This window comes from Squalius cephalus (assembly GCF_949319135.1).
Source record: "Squalius cephalus genome assembly, chromosome: 14".
Lineage (NCBI taxonomy): Eukaryota > Metazoa > Chordata > Actinopteri > Cypriniformes > Leuciscidae > Squalius > Squalius cephalus.
In genome coordinates, this window is record NC_137135.1 from 9777716 (window position 1) to 9799931 (window position 22216).

At 41.6% G+C, this 22216-nt stretch overlaps 1 protein-coding gene across 2 annotated transcripts in view; it reads left to right on the forward strand.

Annotated features, from left to right (window-relative positions):
• The window catches only part of il1rapl2 (interleukin 1 receptor accessory protein-like 2), a 579732-nt gene that overhangs the window by 156956 nt on the left and 400560 nt on the right, over nucleotides 1–22216 (forward strand). Inside the window, exon 2 of one of the 2 annotated variants that reach the window (XM_079892460.1) lies at nucleotides 2531–2619. The exons of the other annotated variant lie outside the window; for it this stretch is intronic. Within the exon in view, the coding sequence (XP_079748586.1) occupies nucleotides 2538–2619 (82 nt within the window). The 5' untranslated portion in view covers nucleotides 2531–2537. The remainder of the gene's footprint in view (nucleotides 1–2530; nucleotides 2620–22216) is intronic. 2 annotated transcript variants of the gene reach the window in all.

Sequence of the window (22216 nt, forward strand, 5' to 3'; positions counted from 1 at the left end):
GGTTCTGCTGACTTCAACATTCACATGAGTCTCTGTACATGAACATGGTAAAGTGAAAAATCAAACACCTTGGAAATGACAGGTATGTACTATGTTTCAGGAATGGCACGAAGGTGTGTGGCTGTTCAAGTCTCTGGGCTCTATTTTAATGATCTGAAACGCAAGTATCAAGCGCGAAACGCAAGTAACTTTGTGGGCGGGTCTTGGGCGCTGTTGCTATTATACTGACAGGATAAATGACTCTTGCGCCCGACGCAAATCTAAAATGGGTTGGTCTGAAGTAGCTTCATTATTCATAGGTGTGGTTTGGGTGTAACGTGAAATAAACCAATCAGAGCGACATCTCACATTCCCTTTAAGAGCAGTCGCGCTTGTTCCATGGCGGATTGCTATTATAACGACGGATTTTCCAGGCGCATGCCAGGAGCGGTTCACAGCCGAGGAGACCGACGTTCTCGTCAGGGCCGTAAAACACAGAGAAGTGACATTGGGGATGAAAGAAACCCACCCAAATTAGCTTTGGTTAAACAGGCGTATAATAATTTGGGTAAATGTGTAAGCGGGATTTATGCCTATTTTTTCACATCTTCATGGACACAACAATGATTTCCCTCGTGGGTTAATATTTTTCCTTGTAAAAATGTATGATTTGCAAAAATGAAAACTGCTGCTTCTGTGTAGATGAGAGAATCAAAGTGTATGCGCGTTATGCACACGCTAAATTGATTATGGCCAAGCATGCGCCCTTAAAATAGCATATGAATAACATGCGCAACGCGCCACTGACTTTAGACTAGGTTTTTCGTTTTGGTCAGTGGCGGAATTGTTTTCTAAACCTGCGAAATAGCATCAGGGATCGTTTGTGCTGAAACACGCCTCCTCTTTTCGCTGCACCGCCCCCGGGAGTGCAAGTTCATTCCCTAGTTTACCGGTGTGCGTCTGTGGAGAGAAAAGTCTGCTGTGCGCGTGTGCAAAATAGGAATGATACATGCATCGGTGTACAAAGTCAATTGCGCTGGGTGCAAGATAGGGCCCTCTGTCTTTAGATCAGTGTGTTCAATAATGTGTTTTTTTTGTCATTTGTTGTGTATATTTGGATTATGTTGTGTTGTAAATAAATCCAAACAATCAAAAAGCCATTCTTTTTTAAATCTCTCCTCATTCTTTGTGCAAGGTTCCTCATAATGATAGGGCCTGATAGAACCTGATAAGGGCCTGATAGCACCTGATATGGCCATTATGGGAGGGTCTTTGTCTTTCTCAAGTGTGAAACACATCAATATTCATGATGATTCACGCCTCCTCGCATAAAGCTTTCTGACACAAAACATGTCTTACAAATTTTAAATCAATATATTATTTTATCTGAATGAGTAGGCAGGATGATTTTCACATAGTTTTGGAGCAAATATTCTAGGCTATGTGAATTTTCAAAAGTCTTGTGAAGAAATAATCAGTATGGGTTTCATGACCTTATTTCAGTGACAATTTTTTTTTTCACAAACCATGCATAAATGTCATTATCTCAAAACTACAAACTTTTACATACATGCTGCTGACATATTATTGTAGCAGAGTTTGTGCTGAATACAGTGTAATCAGATTTTAGCCATGAAAATGTCACAAGTAACAGAAATAAGCATAAATGTCAGTGCATGTCAGAACACCTCCAGTGCCCAGAAAACACCTCAGACCCCAGAGGGTTAATCAGTAAAGAGGGCCACTTCCATCACTGTGAGAAAAATATTGAAGCTGTAAAGGTACTACATGAAGATGTATTGAGAGGAAAGCAAGGGAGCTGTGAAAGAGTGAAACATTTAGACCAAGAGTGAGAGGCTAACATAGCTACATAGAGACAAGGCCACAATAGGCCACACAGAGACAAGGCCACGATAGGCCAAAAGGCCACACAGATCAAGGCCATAGAGACAAGGCCACTAGGCCACGATAGACCACACAGAACCAAGGCCACAATAGGGCACAAAGCCACTATAGGCCACACAGAGACTAGACCAGACAGAACCAAGGCCACAAAGCCACTATAGGCCACACAGAGATATGTATGTGAGATAATATGTGAGAGCATGACACCACCACCAGTATTTGAGGAGACCCCCCCCCCCCCTTCTATGTAAAGCGCTTTGAGTGCTTGGTTGCCAAGGTCTCCCATCCAGGTACTAACCAGGCTCAACCCTGCTTAGCTTCAGTAGGCAACCAGCCTTGGGCCTTGCCGGAGTCCTCCCGCGGGTTAACAGGTTAAATACAGACTTATAATTATTTGGAATATTTAGGGGAAAAAAAATCTCATTTAATATGTCTGCTCTTAACACTCGTCTTTAATATTTCAAATACTTTGAACTGAACACATTTGGCACTCCAAAACGTCCAGTATTAACATCAATAGAAGATCCGTTCACTTTGTCCATTTTCTTGGATGAGAGTTGCTGTTTTTGGACGTTGGGGATGCTAGATATGTTAAAGTTTAAAAAGGAAGTCAGGGCTTATTCTTATGTTTTCTGGTTTCTTGTAGATGAAAGATGAAGCTCGGTGGATTTATGCTCCTTCTCATCAATTCAGCGGCCTCCATCAATCTCAAATACATCTCCAAAAGGAACTCAGGTATGCAAATTATTTTACTCTACTTCCAGCGTCATTTCAGGCCAAGACCATGCTCTAAAAAGTTTGATTTAAGCTTTTAGTGTTGTATTTTTGTGGTGGTTAAGCAAAACTAGGTATTTGGTTCAGACTCATGGAATAATGGTTATGTACAGTAAATGCAGTATGTTGTTGCTACTGGTGAAAAAATACACCTTGCTTCTGATTTCTGATGAACTTTTTACAAAAAAAGCAAAGGATTGATTTTTTATGAAATCTCTGTTAAAAAACCCAGGCTCTCTACACGATCACATAACACCCCCCCCCCCCGGCATTGTGCTTGTGTGTGGGTGCGGTGTGCTTTGAGCAATTATGTTATCAGCACCAAACGGGCATTTATGTGGGTGGTAAAAACACAGAGGCAATCTTAGCTGTCAGTTTCTCACCCAGCCTGAGATTTTAGAGTTTGGCATGTATGTTTTACTGTGCCACCAAATAAGCAGAAATGTTTCCTGTTTTTAAGCATGCATGATTAACATGTTAGACACTAGTTTATTGCTATTTTTGTGTAATGCTGCTGTGTTAAAAATTAAGCAGTGGTAACTTATGATACTATCATATTACCACCATAACTGTATTGTACATTTACATTTACATTTAGTCATTTAGCAGATGCCTTTGTCCAAAGCGACTTACAAATGAGGACTAAATTAAGCGAGTCATCGTGAAGAGACTAAAACAATGCAAGAAGTGCTCAAAATACAAAGTTCCGGCATTGCTCAGAGTAGCATAAGCCAGACAAGGGAGGATTAAAGGAAAAGGAAAGGTTTTTATTTTTTTTATTTTTAAATTTTGTATTATTTTTATCGTGAAGTTAAGTGCTCACGGAAGAGATGAGTTTTCAGTTGTCTTTTGAATGTTGTCAGGGATTCTGCATTACAGATGAGGGTGGGGAGATAATTCCACCAGCATGGAACCGTGAATGAGAATGTTCTGGAGAGTGATTTTATTTCTCTCTGTGATGGTACCACGAGCTGTCGCTCATTGACCGATCGTAGACTTCTGGTAGGGATGTAGACTCGTAGGAGCAAGTGAAAGTAGGAGGGAGATGAGCATGTGGTAGATCTGTAAGCAAACTTCAATGCCTTGAAATTGATGTGAGCAGCGAGTGGTAGCCAGTGCAGAGAGATGAATAGAGGAGTTACGTGGGCCCTTTTGGGCTTGTTGAAGACAAGACAAGCTGCAGCAATCTGAATGAATTGTAGAGGTTTAGTTGCACATGATGGAAGTCCAGCCAGAATAGCACTGCAGTAATCAAGCCTTTAACCTGTTAAGCTGCAACCCCACCTTTGAAAAATCCCCAGAAATGACATACCCAAACTGAAACAGATACAGTTCATGAACCCTTTGTACTAAAAGCACAAGTATGATCTCATTTGAAAGCTGACACCTGGCAGTTTATTGTAAATGTAGAATTAATTATTTTCATAATGACAAAAATTGTTATAAATAGCTTCAAAGTTTTGTAAAGTTATTAGAAATTATTTTTTATGAAACATCTTCATGAAAATAAAATTGAAGTTGGCACTGTAGCAATCTAGAAATGCTAAAGCCACATGTCTAAACATTTTATGTTTAAAATCTGAAGATAATAAGTCCAAAACTCTGTATTTAGTTAAATGTTTTTCAAGACCATGTCATGTGACTTTATTTTGATTTGACGCTAAAATGCTACTGATGTTTATTGTCATCTTCTGACCATCTATGCAGTATATTGTCTCTATTGTTTTGTGGTGCAGACGATCCCCATTCAGTGTCAGTCTCCCCCTGCACACATTCACACCTCTCCAGCCTGGTTATGGCTCTAAATATGCATTTCTTTTGTCTGCATTTTAGTTACTAACGACTGGCTATTCACAGGCTATTCATAGGGTTTCAGTCCCTAATTTCTTTTCTCAAAGTTCACCTCACATTTTAAACTGTATCAAATGCATTTCTTGAATAAAGATACAGTTCAGTAAGCATTCAAAAAATCATAAAAGTATAACTGCTAGTGGCAGGTGCACCTAGGGCTAGCTAGCATGTTAGCTTAGCACACCATCAATACACGACAATTTATGAGATTAAAACCATATTTGTGTTCCAAACTTACTTTATAACGCAAGTAGAGTATTTTAAATAATCTTCTGTGATCTAATTTGGCTTCAGATAAAAAAATCAGAGAAAATATAATATTGGTATAGTTTTCTGCACAATGACAGTCTATATAGATTAGCATTACATTATAAATATAATCTATTATTATGAAAATACCTGGCATGGCTTGAAAAACACAGGTAACTCAAATATCATTGCAATCATGTTTATTGTCTTCAAAACATCTTTATCTGCATGTTACAGCGCAATCTCTGTAGCTTTGTGTGTATCAGTGACGTCCTGGAATGTCACATGATCATGGCTCTTCTTCATGTTCTATATATGGACTATTATTGTGCATATAGCGCCCTCAGGCTATTGGTATGAATTGAAAACACAGTATCAGAGTACCAAACGCTCATAAAGATTACATCGACACATTTGGGTATAAATTCAATAAATATTATTCCTGTCTATAGAAATATGATGTAAATCTATGAGAATCTATCAATATTTCTCCAAATCTGCACATTTTTGAGCTAAAGCCCTGAGGGACGTTGTTTTGTGTATCGCTGTCATGACGACAGCACGGAGTTTTTTATGAATGAAAGCGGCTGACGCGCATAATTCATATTAAAGGTATCGACTAATTTTTTCATTTCATAACTCCTGACACAAATTAAGACTTAACTGTCACTATGAGTTTCTCAGAATACAATAGTGGTCAAATACTGAAACTTGAGTATTATATATTTTTAATTATGTATAGTTTGTCAAGGTATAACATTAAATCTGATAGTAATTTTGAATTAAATAAATAAAAAACGCTTCAGTGCGCAGGCGCACTGGCAAAGGTTAACAGGTTAAATGACCAGGGCCTGGACGAGAAGTTGTGTTGCATGCTCCGTTAGGAAAGGCCTGATCTTCCTGATGTTGTGCAGTGCAAACCTGCATGACCGAGCTGTTTTTGTAATTTGGTCTGTGAAGGTTAGCTGGTCATCAAATATTACTCCAAGATTTCTGACTGACCTTGATGGGGTGATTGATAATGAATCTAGCTGGATAGTGAAGTTGTGCTGTAGAGACAGATTGGCAGGGAGGCAGAGAAGCTCAGTCTTTGCTAGGTTGAGCTGCAGGTGATGTTCCTTCATCCATGCCGAGATGTCCGCCAGACAGCTTGAGATACGTGCAGCTACTGTGGGATCATCTGGTTGAAATGAGAGGAAGAGCTGTGTGTCATCAGCATAGCAATGGAAAGAGAAACCATGTGCCTGTATGATGTGTCCCAGTGATGTGGTGTAATGGAGAAGAGGAGGGGTCCAAGAATTGAACCCTGAGGAACCCCTGTGGTCAGTTGATGTGCTTTGGATACCTCACCTCTCCATGCGACCCTGAAGGATCTACCTGTGAGATAGGATTCAAACCAGTGGAGAGGAGTACCTGTGATGCCCAGTGATGAGAGGGTGGACATAAGGATCTGATGATTCACAGTGTCAAAAGCAGCAGACAGATCCAGGAGAATAAGAACTGATGATTTGGAAGCAGCTTTTGCGATCCTTAGGGCTTCTGTGACCAACAGTAATGCAGTCTTGGTTGAATGCCCTTTCTTGAAGCCAGATTGGTTGACATCCAACTGGTTGTTCAGAGACGGGAAAGATGATACTTGGTTGAAAGCAACTCGTTCAAGTGTTTTCGCAATGAATGGTAGGAAAGAGACAGGTCTGTAATTCTCTACAAGTGATGTGTTTAATGTTGTTTTTTTAAACAGTGGAGTTACCCAAGCCTGCTTGAATGCTGTAGGGAAAATGCCAGTAGGGAGGGATGAGTTGATGATGTGTGTAAGTGCTGGTAGAAGTGTGGGAGAGATGGCTTGTAGAAGGTGTGGGGGGATGGGGTCTAGAGGGCAGGTAGTAGGATGACTGGAGAGGAGAAGTTTAGATACTTCTTCCTCGGTTAGTGGAGAGAAGGAGGAGAGAAGGTTATTGGCTGTGGGAGAGGTTGGTCTGGGTTCCTGTGTGTGTGGAGCTGAGAACTGACTGCTGATTTGTTGGTGAAGAAGTTAGCAAAATCATCAGCCGTTAAAGAGGACATGGGTGATGGTGGAGGTGGACAGAGGAGAGAGTTGAATGTCTTGAAAAGTGATTGTGTGTTAGAGGTGCTGTTGATCTTGTTGTGGAATTTCGCGGCATGAACATCAACAGAAAAGGAAGAGAGCAGAGATTGATACATACTCAGGTCAGATGTGTCTGTTGATTTGGGCCATTTCCTCTCCGACTGCCCTGAGTTCTGTCCAGTGTTCACAAATAACCTCAGATAACCAGGGGTTAGAGGGAGTAACGTGTGCTGGCCTGGAGGACAGAGGGTAGATTTTGTCTAAAGAAGTTAAAATGGAGCATAAGGTATCCGTTGCGGTATTCACATCCAGAGATGAAAATTGTGAGGGTGAGGGAAGAGAAGATGACACAGCAGAGGAAAGATGGGAGGGAGAAACTGAGCGCAGGTTTCATCTGAAAGTAACTGGTAGAGGGGTTGGTGGTGCACGGGTAGAGAGTTGTAGATTGAAATTAATGAGGAAATGATCTGAAACTTGTAGAGGTTTCACCAAAATGTTGTCTGTGATGCAGTTCCGTGTGTAAACCAGGTCCAGTTGGTTGCCTGATTTGTGAGTACCTGTGGTGATGAGTCGTTTGAGATCGAATGAGGCTAGGAGAGAGATTAAGTCAGTTGCATACGGCTTCTCTAGATGAATGCTGAAATCACCAAAGACTACAAGTGGGGTGCCATCCTTAGGGAAAGAGGACAGCAGCACATCCAGCTCCTCTACAAAGCTTCCCATTTGACCTGGGGGCCGATATGACTTACTGGGAGTTGTAAGTGTAATAGCATGATATTCAAACAAGTTGTTATGCATAGAGAAGAGAGAGTTGAGAATTTCCAATTGTTAGAAATGAGAAGACCTGTACCCCCACCACACCCAGACTGGCGAGGGGTGTGAGAGAAAGATAAGTTGTTAGAGAGAGCAGCGGGGGTTGCTGAGTCTTCTGGACGAATACAGGTCTCAGTCAAGCTCAGTCAAGTTTAAGATATTAAGAGTAGATTGAGATGCAAAGGCTGGAATAAAGTCAGCTTTATTGACTGCTGACTGACAATTCCAGACCCACAGAGAGAGAGAGAGAGGTGTGTGTGAGGATGAGAGAATGGGACGCAGATTAGCAGTATTGTGCTGCCTTCTGTGTGTGATGAGAGAGCATTGTCGAGAGACGACAGGAATGTATTCAAGTCAAGTCTTCATTTATATAGTGCTTTTAACAATGTAGATTGTTTCAAAGCAGCTTTACAGAGATAAACATATAATTTAAGGTAACAGAGATTGTTTTGGCTTTATAGCGGTTCTTTAATAAAGTTATTTTCCAGCTAAAGTTAGTTTTGATTGATTCGCTTCCGTCGCAACGATCATTTGTTATTAAATTAGGGGCCGCTAAGACGACACCATTCTCTCTACACAGACTTTAAACGTAAACCTGTGATAAACGCTGATGGCGTTCACATGCGCATTAAGAATTGGTTCTATATTTATGTGCATTTGAATATATGTGCGCAGGTTTGTAATTCCCTACAAACCAAGCCTAAACAAAGTACTGGTCTTTTCTTATAAATTTTGATACAGAATTTTATTTTATTTATCGGGGTAGGTACGCAAACGAATTTTCCCGACAACGCTTTATCTGTAGAGTGGTAAAGGGATCCTCCGTAGGGAGAGACTAGTTGGCACTTCAGTGTGTTGTCATCAGGTCCAGGTGAAGGTCCTTCATCAGATCTGGATACGGCCTGGATCCGGCAGGCTGCGGGAAAACCTCGGGATAAACAAAGACACTAAAATTAGTGTAGATGCCATTCTTCTTATGATGTAACGAGTACATCAGGATTTATGGGAAGTGTTCCTGGTTCCGGCTGAGCTAATCTATGCAGCCTAACATTGAATTATAGAAGTCTTTAATGTGTTATGTGAATGCTAGGTCAAAGAGATGTGTCTTTAATCTAGCTTTGAACTGACAGAGTGTGTCTGCTTCCCGGACACTGTTAGGAAGACTGTTCCAAAGTTTTGGTGCTAAATAGGAAAAGGATCTACCACCAGCAGTCGATTTTGATATTCTAGGTATTATTAACTGGCCGGAATTTTGAGATTGCAATAGACGTGAAGGACTATAATGCGTTAATAGCTCACTTAAAGGGCACCTATTATGCAAAATTCACTTTTACATGGTGTTTGAACATAAATGTGTGTTGGCATTGTGTGAGCAAAACCACCCTAGAATGATAAAAATCCACCCTGTAGTTTTTTTTCTATCTCAATAAATCACAAGCACTGTCTCAGAACGCCCTGTTCTAAGATTGCCCGCACTGTGACGTAGAATTGCGCTAAGCCCCACCGACGTGTTTGATTGACAGTCTGGTTTTGGCATAGACCCCGCCCTCGGTGATCTGTTCTGTACACCATCGCCATTGTTTCAACGACAGCCGGTAATGTCTCCTAAGAAGTGTAGGTGTTCTGTTGTGGGATGTAAGAATGGACATACTTGTCTTCACTGACATCAGAGCCACTGAAAACACAGCGGATGGATTTTATTTATGAAGAAAAGGCGCCACTTAAACTTCCTAAATACAAGAATCATTTTCTGACTGACTGTTTAGTGAACGAGGGTCAAAGTTAACCCTCAAGTGTGGATCGTTGCCTACTGTTCGCGATCCAACGTCACCTCCAGAAGAAGTAAGTGTATTTTATTATTTTTGAGCAAATAGTCATTTCAATCGATGTCAAACAGTTCAACAACAAATGCGTCTAAAGCTATTATTGTCATCGTCATAGTGTCTCAACAAACAACGTCAGACAGTTTTATGTCACGTACATTATTTTTTGCAGCAATAACAAATGTAAAATGAATACCTCTATCTCCATAGACAGTATATCTCCCTGCAGGATATGTTTTCTGGTTCTGTAACGTTAGCCATCTTCTCATATTTGCCACATAAGCGTGTGTGTAAGTTAGTTTCAAAAAATTGCGCGAAAGTTATCACAATTTGTTTGTGTGTGTGTGTGTGTGTGTGTGTTGCACATCCATAATTGCAAAGGGGACGCGATTAAAACTTTGTAAGTACATAAATGTATCAAATAACCATTGCGAGACGTTTAGTCCATTCTCTTTCGTGTTTATTCTGTGCCGGACTCTCTTCATCATCTGGGTCCAGCAGGGTGGGGATTATGCAGCTCATTTACATTTAAGGTGGTACACACCAAAACAGCTCTTTTTAAAACAGGCCCCAAAAATGACATTTTCAAATGGTTATAATAAATTAACTGTGGGGTATTTTGTGCTGAAACTTCACAAATACATTCTGGGGACACCCAAGACCAATATTACATCTTGTAAAAAGGGGCATAATAGGTGCCCTTTAAGTACTGCGGAGCATGTTGAGTTAGGGAAATAAGATAAAAGTGGGAAAGGAAAGGGGATAAGAAGATAATTAAAGGTCCCGTTCTTCGTGATCCCATGATTCAAACTTTAGTTAGTGTGTAATGTTGTTGTTAGAGTATAAATAATATCTGTAAAATTAATAAAGCTCAAAGTTCAATGCCAAGCGAGATATTTTATTTAACAGAAGTCGCCTACATTGAACGGCTGGTTTGGACTACATCCCTCTACTTCCTACTTTAATGACGTCACTAGAACAGTTTTTTGACTAACCTCCGCCCACAGGAATACACAAAAAAAGGGGGCGTGGTCTTGTTGCGCTCCCACGGAGAAGAGGAAGAGTTGCGTTTGTAGAGTGTGTTTGTCGCCATGTCGTCTAGACGCTGTTATTTTCATCCCGGAGTCCAATCACCTTTGTTTGGCCTTCCCAACGGGCAACGTGCGCTAAGCTGCTGTCGAATCACAACACAGGAACCGCTGGCACAATCAGAACTCGTTACGTATTTCTGAAGGAGGGACTTCATAGAACAAGGAAGTTATCAGCCCGTTTTTAGGACAGTGAAAACAGCGGTATACAGATAAGTAAATTGTGTGTAAAATACTGTGTTTTTTTACACGTGAAACATGAACACATGTACATGTGCATGTACATATTGCACACTGTAAACACAATCAAAGCTTCAAAAACACACGAAAAACGGGACCTTTAAGTGCCTTATAGACAGTGCCGCTGCTAGCCATTTTGGTGCCCTAAGCATAATTCCTTTATGATGCCCCCCCCCCCCACAACCTCCACCCCGAGAAAAAAAAAGCCAGTTTAACTTTTTATTACCAAACATATAACTCAATAACACAATAGCAGTATCACAGTATAATACTTAAGAACAATAAATAGAGAAAGTAAAATCTTCACTGCTGTGTATCTGTCCCTTAGCTGCTGGTTTAGGGTGGTTGATCAGAGCTTGGTACTGTTGTGGAGTCTACAGACCTGCTGGCCGGCTGGGGTTGATGTGTGCCTGAACTGCTTGTAGATGGTTGCTCGTCATCTGTATCTTCCTCTTGACGATACGAATACGAAGAAACAGGATCAGTATAGAGACAAAATATTCAAACAAAGAATCTTATACCAGAAAAAATTATAAATATTTAAAACTGAAAGCATGCAGCCAAGGAGCTCTCCCCCTTTATTCCTTATTTATCAACTATTTGATCAATCAAATCTAATATAATATAAAAGCATAATAGAATGAGTTGCAATACTGCACACAATTCAACAATAATGTTTGCTTTATATCATTCATAATGACATTTTATATTTATCTTACCTACAGGAATAAAAAAAAATTGTACTGAAGCAAGAGGAAACTGTTACTGAGAAAGTATTAACCACCGTCACGGGTCCGTGTAACGCTTCACAATTCAGTTTTCAGACCATACAATGCAAATGCAAAAATGAAAAATTGAAACCAGACATTCTTTTTTCTTGTTTTTTTCCAGTACATTATCAATGGATGTTTGCCTTTTTCTCCCCTTTTTTTTAATTTTACTTTTGCTAAATTGTGACTTCAGAAACAAACATTTGAATAAATGAAATCTAACCGATTTTCTATTTTTCCATTTTTCGTCTTGTAATTTGTGCCGTGGGCGGTACCATTAGCACGGGGGTGTGGCCGTGGACTAACTTTACTATCATTTCATTGATGTAACTGCTTTATTTACACTGCATGCACGTTTGAGGAGAAGTTTAAAAGACGGAACACAGGACAACATTTTTCACCCGAAGTGCCATAACTTGTATTATTAGGCTAATAGTCTACGTGTAGGCTACTAAATTATAAGGCAGTCTCGGACCGGCCATCGGGAGCAGCCGGGAAAAGTGAAATCCCGGTGGCCTGGGTATGATTTGGCACATTGCCCTACCTGTTTGTATTGACCTTATTAATAAAAATACTACCAAGCGAAAATATAGAAAAAAAGCTTATTTTTTTGTTAGGTTTTTAGCTCTCGTTTGTAATAGCCTACAATACAATAAAGATGCAGATGTTTTCACTATAGCGGGCATTGTTCGTTACCACGGCATCCGCTTGAGCCTCTGTGTGCTTTAGCTCTACACCGCTTCTCGTTCCCGTGCCCTTAAATCTAGCACAGTTGTAGAACTCTAGTCTGTTCATTACAATAGAAGCAGTTCGCCGGGATATGAGCATAAGGCGATACTAGGCTATAGCTAACTATGCTGCAAATCAAGAGCAATAATATTTATTTATTTTCAATAAATAAACAGAAATACCTTGCTATGTTTGGCACATTGCCCAGCTTGTTTTTTATTTATTTATTCGAGCACATTAAATTCGCCATTCGATAATGAAACAGCACTATAGACATTAAATATTGTATTAGCCTACAAACGAGAGCTAAAAACCTTTAAAAAATTGGGGGGGGGAATATGCTTATTTTTTTCTATATTTTTACTTAGTAGGCTATAATTTTTATCGTTATTCTAGATTCCCGTGAAGGATCTTGAAAAGCGCTGCTGCTCGCGAGCCACCCCCGTTCTGCTGCACTGAAAATGAACTGTCTGGGATCTCGTGGTTGTGGCTGCCGAGGCTACTGTACCATGTAAAATGAACAACAACAAAGATATAGCTATATATTAATAGAATAAAGTAAGAATGAATAGGTAAATACAAACAAGGGCAATGTGCCAAATCGTACCCAGGCCACCGGGATTTCACTTTTCCCGGCTGCTCTCGATGGCCGGTCCGAGACTGCCTTATAATTTAGCACAGACTATTAATAATAAAAATGATGGCACTTCGGGTGAAAAATGTCGTCCCGTGTTCCGTCTTTTAAACTTCTCCTCAAACGTGCAATGCATGCAGTGTAAATAAAGCAGTTACATCAATGAAATGATAGTAAAGTTAGTCCACGGCCACACCCCCGTGCTAATGGTACCGCCCACGGCACAAATTACAAGACGAAAAATGGAAAAATAGAAAATCGGTTAGATTTCATTTATTCAAATGTTTGTTTCTGAAGTCACAATTTAGCAAAAGTAAAATTGAAAAAGGGGAGAAAAAGGCAAATATCCATTTATAATGTAACTGGAAAAACAAGAAAAATGAATGTCTGGTTTCAATTTTTCATTTTTGCATTTGCATTGTATGGTCTGATAAGTGAATTGTGAAGCGTTACACGGACCATCACGTCAAAATAAACCGTAAACTACTGCTCAATATCTAAAGTAAAGAAAGTAACAGCTAGCTTGCGTCAGTTATTTGTAAAATGCATAGATAATGTTTAACAGTAAAATCTCAATTTAGCTTGCACCTAAGTTATAACAAAATATTTGAGTTTGCTAACATTAACGTCAGCTAGTTCGAGGTGTATGCATAGGCTAACCATTACATTAGCAGCACATTTCCCGAATTTAAGAATGATTAAACATGGACTTACCTGCAAGTGATGCAGCAGTTTTTTATTCTTTCTTTTCTCTGATCCTGACTCCTGCTGTCTTTTCGGGGCCATTTCCAAAAAAGTTGACAGCCTACTGTCAAACTGTGACGGTCACAATGTGAGGTCACAGCGAGATAAAAGTGTAACCTCACAGCACACGCACTGTGTGCTCAAACTGTGAGCTTATTATATTTTTTATATTATTAGTAATAATTAAAACATAATTATTAAAATAATTAAAAAAATATTAGTAGTAGTAGTATTATTATACTTTATTATACACAGTGCGTGTATTATTATTATTAGTAGTAGTAGTATTATTATACTTTATTATACACAGTCCGTGTGCTGTGAGGTTACACTTATATCTCGCTGTGACCTCACATTGTGACCACATCATGAGTATCCTTACTCATGATGTGGTCACAATGTAAGGTCACAGCGAGATATAAGTGTAACCTCACAGCACACGCACTGTGTGCTCATTCTATGGTCACAATGTAAGGTCACAGTGCACTCACTGTGCGCTCAATCTGTGAGCTCACCATGTGAGACAACTGTGATATCATTGTATTAAACTCTCATTCTGTTAGTTTAGTGTGAGTCAGTGGCAGCTGCTGGTCTTTCAAAGAGGGGAAGCTCATTTCGGCCTACATCATAAAAATTTTCCATTTATTTATATGTAAATTCTGCCCTACGTTCCTTTTCAAGAAAATGCTCTGTGACCCTGTTGTACCAACTAGGCGTCTTTTCTAGTGACTTGACCAGTGTCCTCTCAATGGCCAGCAGAGTTAGGTATAATTGTATAAATGTAATAATATAATAAAGGTATAAATAATAATATAATAAAGTATAATAATACTACTACTACTAATATTTTTTTAATTATTTTTTAATTATTACTAATAATATAAAAAATATAATTAGTAATAATATAATAATAAGTGTATAATTGTGTGAAATGTATTATGAAAATTGGCTAGCAATTTCGACAAGCAAATACCAAGAAATAGGTTGCTGCAGTTTGTCTTTCGACTACACTTGCAAAATCCGCGATGGGACTGAGCTCGAATAGCTTCAGCGTCAGCAACTTTTTATTGTATGAAATAGCTGTCAATCAAAAGGAGATGCAGCCTTTGAACAGACCATCCAATCATCACGCAGAAGCCCGGAGTCCAGGCCAGCCCACTCCTCATTCACCCCCAGAGACGCTGAGCATCCGTGGGCGGGACATAATCGCAGCATTTATCCAATGACCGTCTAGTTTCGAAGCACTGAAAAAAAACTGTTCAAAGCAACCCCATTGAAGTCAATGGACACTGGGCTTCAACAGGGAAATGCACTGTGACACTACGGGAATGTATGAGAAAGAAATCGAGTCAGCCGACCTGCTATATGTAGCTGATTCTGAACGAACTCATCTTTGAGATGAACGTGTTAACACAATAGTAGCCTACATATTTGACCATTAATTTTTTGACATTATAGGGGAAGCCGAGCTTCCCTTGCAGTCTTAAAGATATCCCCACTGGTGTGAGTTCACTGTGATCTAAAATTTCTGTAATATTGGTCAGTTATATCAAAAACATCTTGTTCATATTTTATTTCCATCAACAAACTATTTTAAAAATTCCGTTTCCTTGTTAATTTTGTATTTCTTTTCAGACTGTATTCTTCCTAATAACATCTCCCAAGAGGAGCATCTACAAGGTGAAAAGCAATGGTTTTAGTACTGAGCCTTGCGGTACTCCATAATGACATCTCTTCATTTCCTGTGTGTAGAAGTGATAGTTCTACCATATTTGTAACAGGGAGTCGGCTTTGCAGCCTTGACTAAATGAAGTATACAGATAATGATCTGAGATGCCATCGCTCTGCTGCAAAACTTCAACGGCATCAATATTGATTCCGTGTGATAATATTAGATCTAGAGTATGATTACGACTATGTAGGTCCTTGTCTAACGTGTTGTCTAACTCCAATAGAGTTAAGATGGTCTTTAAATGCCAATCCCAATGTATCTTTTTCGTTATCTACATGTATATTAAAATCACCAACAATTAGGTCTCTATCTGCAGCCAGTACTAACTCTGATAGAAAGTCAGCAAATTCTTTGATAAAGTCTGTATGGTGCCCTGGTGGCCTGTATACAGTAGCCAGCACAAATCTCAAACGTGATTTATCATTTACACTATATATTGCTAAATTAAGCACCAACACTTCAAAATAATTATATTTGAAACTAGACTTCTTAGTAATCCTGAAAATATTACTATAAATTACAGCAACACCTTCCCCTTTGCCTTTCAGATGAGGTTCATGTTTATAACAGTAATCTTGCGGGGTTGAAAGTAATGCAATCATTTGGTTTTAGGCAGGTTTCTGTCAGACACAGCACATCTAGATTATAGTCTGTAATTATATCATTAACAGTAAGTGCTTTTGAAGTAAGGGATCGAATATTCAGCAACCCAAGCTTCATCATTTGCTTATTTGTATTATATCTGCTTTTATTTGTTGAACATCAATAAAATTTTTACCCTTAGATGGGTTTGGAAGTTTTTTGTATGTCCTAATTCGGGGAACAGACACAGTCTCTATATGATGATATCTAGGTGAAAGAGGCTCTATGTGTCACATTCACTGTCTGTCATCGTCCTGTCTGCACTACAGTTCCCAGAATCCTCCTTGTTTCCACACCTGAACTCACTCCCTTCATTACCCACCGGTTCATCATCATTATCTGCATCACCTGTCTTGTGTTCATCTGTGTGTGTATTTAAGTTCCTGGTTTTCACTCTTCACTTGTCGGTCAATGTTGCATGTTAGGTTTTCATTGTTCTGAGCACACGCTCCCTTTTGTTTGTATTTGTTTAATATTGAGAATTAAAACCTTGGAATTCATAATCTTCGTGTTCGTCTCCTACTTCATCCACCCAGAAGCCTGACACTATGTGATGGGATTTATCTGACCTTGGTGACGTGAGATATCTAATATATGTTGATGAGTAAGTTATATTTAGCAATATAAACAAAAAGAAATGAGTAAATAGAGATTCAGAAAGCTATACGGAGCTTACAGACGCTAACCAGCAGAAAGGCAGACAGGGGCAATCGATCAGCAGCAAGCAAAGAGTGAAAGAGTTTATATGTGTTGGGATTTATCTGACTTCTGTGACGTGAGACAGCTAGCAGACGGTCGGTTAAGCCAGTCTGTCTGCTTCATGACCTTGCCCCCAGTTAGTCAAGGTTAAACTTTAAGACTATGTGCCATAGTATTGCCCAGCAACATTGCTCAAAAAGTTGCCCTGTGTATCATCACCTTGAGGTTCAAAGTGCTTAGTCTTTATAGCTCTATAAAAGCAAACTGAAAATGTGCACAACATAGACACAGTTCACAGTGATCTTTTGTTGTTTCAATTCTGTACCTAATTTATTACAGCAACAAGGAAACGGAAATGAATGGGACTGTACCATTACTCTTTCTACATAATTTTAAAACTGTAATATAGTCAAGGCTGAAAGAAAGGCAATAGTTTTTTTTCTTTGAAGAACGTTTTTGTCTAGCTTAAAGGCATGTGTGGCTAGAATAAAGAAAGCTGTTTTGTTGGTGGTTCTATTGAAAAAATCCATTCCCTTATGACACCAACTGTGCTGGCTTGAATAGTGTTCATATTGGGTTGTAGCTCTAAATACAGTTAAAAATATGGTTTTATTTTACAATCTCAATCAGTATCTTTTATTGGCCTTGAAACATCATCACATATTATGAATACAGTCAATGTTGTTGTTATATTACTTGTTTTAAGCATTATTTGCACATCTCATGCTTTTGTTATGTTACCATGGTCACTGTGATTAGTTTGTTTCTGTTCAGCTGTGTTATATTAATTACCTCGTTTGTATTCACTACTTAAATTGTACCTTCCTTTCATTCTGTGTCAGGTCACCGTTGCGTTAAATGTGTGTTGCTCAGCATGTTTATTAGGGGTGTGAACGACACTGGTCTCACGGTTCGGTTCGGTTCGATTACGATTATCATGTCATCGATTCAGTTCAATTCGATATCACAATGCATCGCTATGCACCGCATCCTCAATTTTAAATTTTTCTTCAAATATAATGTGTGCACGCATGTGCTCGCCTGTTAGGGAAGTCGCAGTGACAGAAACAGTGACATTCCAGTTTAAGTTTCAAGGGAGTAAAGCTTGTTTATGCCATTAAGAAAAGGAAAATATGTCAAATCAATTTTGTTTTAAAGAAATGTTCATTTAAAAGCAGCACTCAATCAGTGTATTATGTTACCATTATGATGCGTGCATCAACCGTCGCCGAATCCGCTGTTGAAGGTTACGATCATCCATTTATAATCACGCATAACAACACAGAATAATTGTAATTTGACCATCGGGTGCAGATACTTAAATCAGATTATTGGGGCGGGTGGATGATTTGTTTTTGGCTGCGGATTCGGGTGACATTGAAGCTTATCCCCTTACTCTAAAGCAGTCAGACTCTGCTAGGCATTAACAGCTCGGGGTGAAAACGTACTCGGTTACTAACGTAACCTCGGTTCTCTCTAGAAGAGGGAACGAGTACTGCGTAAGTATCTTACGCTATGGGGAAATCTCTTTTCCTTTAATTATCCTTTAATTTTGAAATAATGTAAAACGCATTGCGGCAGCATGCAGGCATAGGCAAGACGGCTCGCGTGCCTATTGACTGCCCTGCGGCAACTGCAGCAGCCTATCAAGAGAGGCCCCCGTGGCGTCAGATCCAATGGGGGCGCTTCGCGCCCACTACGTCACGTCCCGCCAAAACTCACGTGGCGTGGGCCTAATAAATATGTATTCATAGGCTGATCACACTGGTTTTCATCCCCAAAGCGAACCAGAGCTTGTTGCATGCACGGCAAAGATACACAGTACTCGTTCCCTCTTCTAGAGAGAACCGAGGTTACGTTAGTAATCGAGTACGTTCTCTTACGAGAGGTCTCTCGTACTGCGTAAGTATCTTACGCTATGGGGAACACAGTGTAAAACGCCGTGTGTGCTGAGATCCAACACCAAAGTCCCAAGGGCAGGTGCCCGGGGATCATATAGTGCAAAATCATAAGGGACTCACAGAGAGTACGGGAAGGGGGCTGATAGCGTCATCCCTAAATGAATGATAAGGGGCCATTTATATTGTTTCACACTGCTAGGGTGAGAAATCGGCCTGGACAGATGAATATAATGGGTCTAATACACTGCCTGTTAGAGATATTTGATCGATCTGCGAGCGTTGCTCAAGCAGTTTCAGAATCCTGAGCCGATAGCGTCGGGGCAGATAGTTCTGATTTATTGGACCGAAAGTAGCTTAGCCTGCAAAGCGGGAACCTCTAGGTTATATAAATGTAGACGGGGAGGCCCAGCCTGCCGCCATACAGATACCTTGCAAGGCAATCCCGCTATACCAAGCCCACGATGAGGCCATACCTCTAGTGGAGTGCGCTTTGACACATAATGGGCACTGCAAGCTCTTAGAAGTGTAAGCCAGTGCTATAGCATCAACTATCCACCTGGACAGGGTCTGTTTTGATGCAGCAAGTCCCTTAGAACGTCCGCTGAACAAAACGAAGAGCTGCTCCGTCTGTCTGAAGACGGTTGAACGCGACACATAAGCTCTTAATACCCTGACTGGGCAAAGGAAGCTCGCGTCCTTCTCCTCATTACAGACCGGCAGAGCCGACAGAGAAATGTGTTGAGGGACTTAGGAACATATCCGTGCTTTGGTTTAAATATGACCTTCGAGTCATTTGGCCCAAATTCCATGCACGTTGCGCTTACTGAGAGCACTTGCAAGTCCCCTACGCGCTTCACAGAAGCAAGAGCCAGAAGAAACGCTGTCTTGAAAGACAAGTGTTTGATGTCTATTGACTGTATTGGCTCGAAAGGGGGCCCCTTCATGGCTTCCAGAACCGTAGAAAGGTCCCAAACGGGAACTGAGGGGGGTCTGGGAGGATTTAATCTCTTAGCTCCTCTAAGGAAGCAGATGACCAGATCGTTTCTCCCCAGTGACTGGTCGAGCGTCGGTTTAGCGAACGCTGCTATAGCCGCCACATAAAACTTGAGCGTGGAAGGGGTTCTACCCTTGTCCAGTAGCTCTTGTAGGAAGGAGAGAACCTCTGTCACTCCACAGTCTGTGGGTGATATACCACGAGCTGCGCACCAGCTAGAAAACACAGACCATTTCGAGGAGTAGAGCCGTCTAGTAGACGGAGCCCTAGCCTGCGTGATCGTGTTTAACACTCCCACTGGGAGGTTAGCGGGTACCAAGCCTGGTTCTTCCAGAACGGAGCCACTAGCAGCACTGAGCATCCGTTTTCCCTGATTCGCTCGAGTACCTGAGGTAGGAGCGCAACTGGGGGAAAAGCATAGAGCGGGCAGCGGGGCCAGACGTGGGCCAGCGCACCCCTGCTCTTGGAGAAAAACTCCGGACAGTGAGCGAACTGCAGCGGGTGCATGCGAAGCAGACCCAGCTGGAGCACTGATGATGCTGAGGCCATGAGACCCAGCATTTTCTGAAACCTTCTGAGCGGGACTATAGTGCCGCGGCGGAAGGATTTCATCATGCACTGGATGTCCAGCCTGCGCTGTGGCGATAGCTGAGCTGTCATAGACAGCGGGTCCAGTTCCAAGCCCAGAAAAGAAATTCTCTGACTGGGAGACAGTGAACTCTTCGCCCAATTGACTTTGAGACCTAGATTCTCGAGATGCTCGAGTAAAATGGTCCTGTGTTCTATGAGCTCTGATTGTGATCGAGCTAGAATCAGCCAATCGTCCAGGTAGTTCAGAACTCGCATGCCCCGGAGTTTCAGGGGTTTGAGCGCTGCGTCCATGCACATCGTGAAAGTACGGGGTGCTAGGGACAAGCCGAACGGCAGGACTGTGTATTGATAAGCCTGGCCCTTTGAAGGCGAATCTCAAGAAGTGCCTGTGACGTGACGCTATTTGCGTCCTTCAGATCTATTGACATAAACCAGTCCCCTTGGTGAATTTGCGTGAGGATTTTCCTGGTTGTGAGCATTCTGAACCGGCGCTTGGAAAGCACTCTGTTCAGCTGTCTTAGATCTAGAATGGGTCTGAGACCCCTGTCTTTTTTCGGAACCAGAAAGTATCTGCTGTATAGACCCCCTTCGCTCTGAGCTTGAGATAAAGGCTCTATGGCCACTTTGCTCAACAGTTTCGCTATTTTGGCTCAAAGTAGATGTGCTACTTCCTCTTTCACCGTAGTTTCGATTCGCGCCGCATAACGGCGGGGACGTCGAGCAAACTGTAGCGAATAGCCTCTCTTTATGATGTTTAGCACCCATTCTGATACCCCGGGAAGCTTTGCCCACGCACTTGCATTAATAGCTAAGGGTTGAATGAAATCTGGGCTCTGGCCGCGACATGGTGGCGACCGGAGAGCTCCGGTGTGCTGAAACACAAGCATCGCGCTTGTAGCGATCGAGGCAGGGGGCGCGCTGATCGCAGTGGGCAGCCTGCCCACGCTCGATTCTCTTACGGCGGGTTGCCGAGGGAAAGTGAGCGGGGGAAGCCCCGTAGGGCTTGTCATGTCCATGAGTGAATGCGGGCACGGGACAGTGGGCGCATTTACTACACTGAAAACACCGTCGGCGTGAGCTGACTGTATGTGTGTTAGTTTCGTTTTTACAGAAACCATGGGACATGCAGTGTGTAGTGTTTGTGGGCACTGGGTCGTGGGCACATTCACTACGCTTGATGCACAATCGACATGAGTCGATTTTATGTGTGCAAGCCCTGTATTTTGGCGGGCAGTGCTTGTGTGTAGGAATGAACACTTGGTTGTGGGCATTTTTACTACACTCATAACACCATCGGCCGTGGCCGGAATACCAGAAAATACACTCTTTATGGGATTTATCTGGGTCGCCGAAAAAACGGCGTTTGTGTGCAGGCAAACGGGCTGTGGTACCGATTTGTTTACTGCTGAATACACTGGAACAGTCGCATTTACTGGAACTGAACGAGCGAGAAGTTTTGGTGGAAGTCTGGCCGCAGCGGGACTTGAACACCGTTGTTTCCCTAGGCTGGCTAGGAAGACTTTGAGGCCTCAGGCTTTATTTCGATCTTAGGCCGGGGCCCGCGTTTCGGCAGGGGGCTGAGGCTGCGGCTGGGAGCTGCGAGCAGACGGCTGTTTAGAGCGACCTGCTGCGGAGCTAGAGCGCTTAGGCAAAAAGTGCTTCATGGCCTGTGACCTCAGCGAATCTATCCGCGAAATCTTTGACGGAAGACCCGAAGAGGCCGGCAGAAGAGATGGGGGCGTCGAGGAACGCGGAGCGCTCAGAGTCCGGCATCTCAGAGAGCGTCAGCCATAAGTGTCTCTCAGCCACAGTGAGAGAAGCCATGATTCGCCCTATGGCCTGTGCAGCGGACTTAGTGGCGCGAAGAGCCAGATCCGTGGTGCTTCTCAGGTCCGGCACGCAGATAGCTTCTGGTCCTTCCTCGTCCAATTTACGGAGAAGGTCGGCCTGGAAGATTTGCAAAATGGCCATT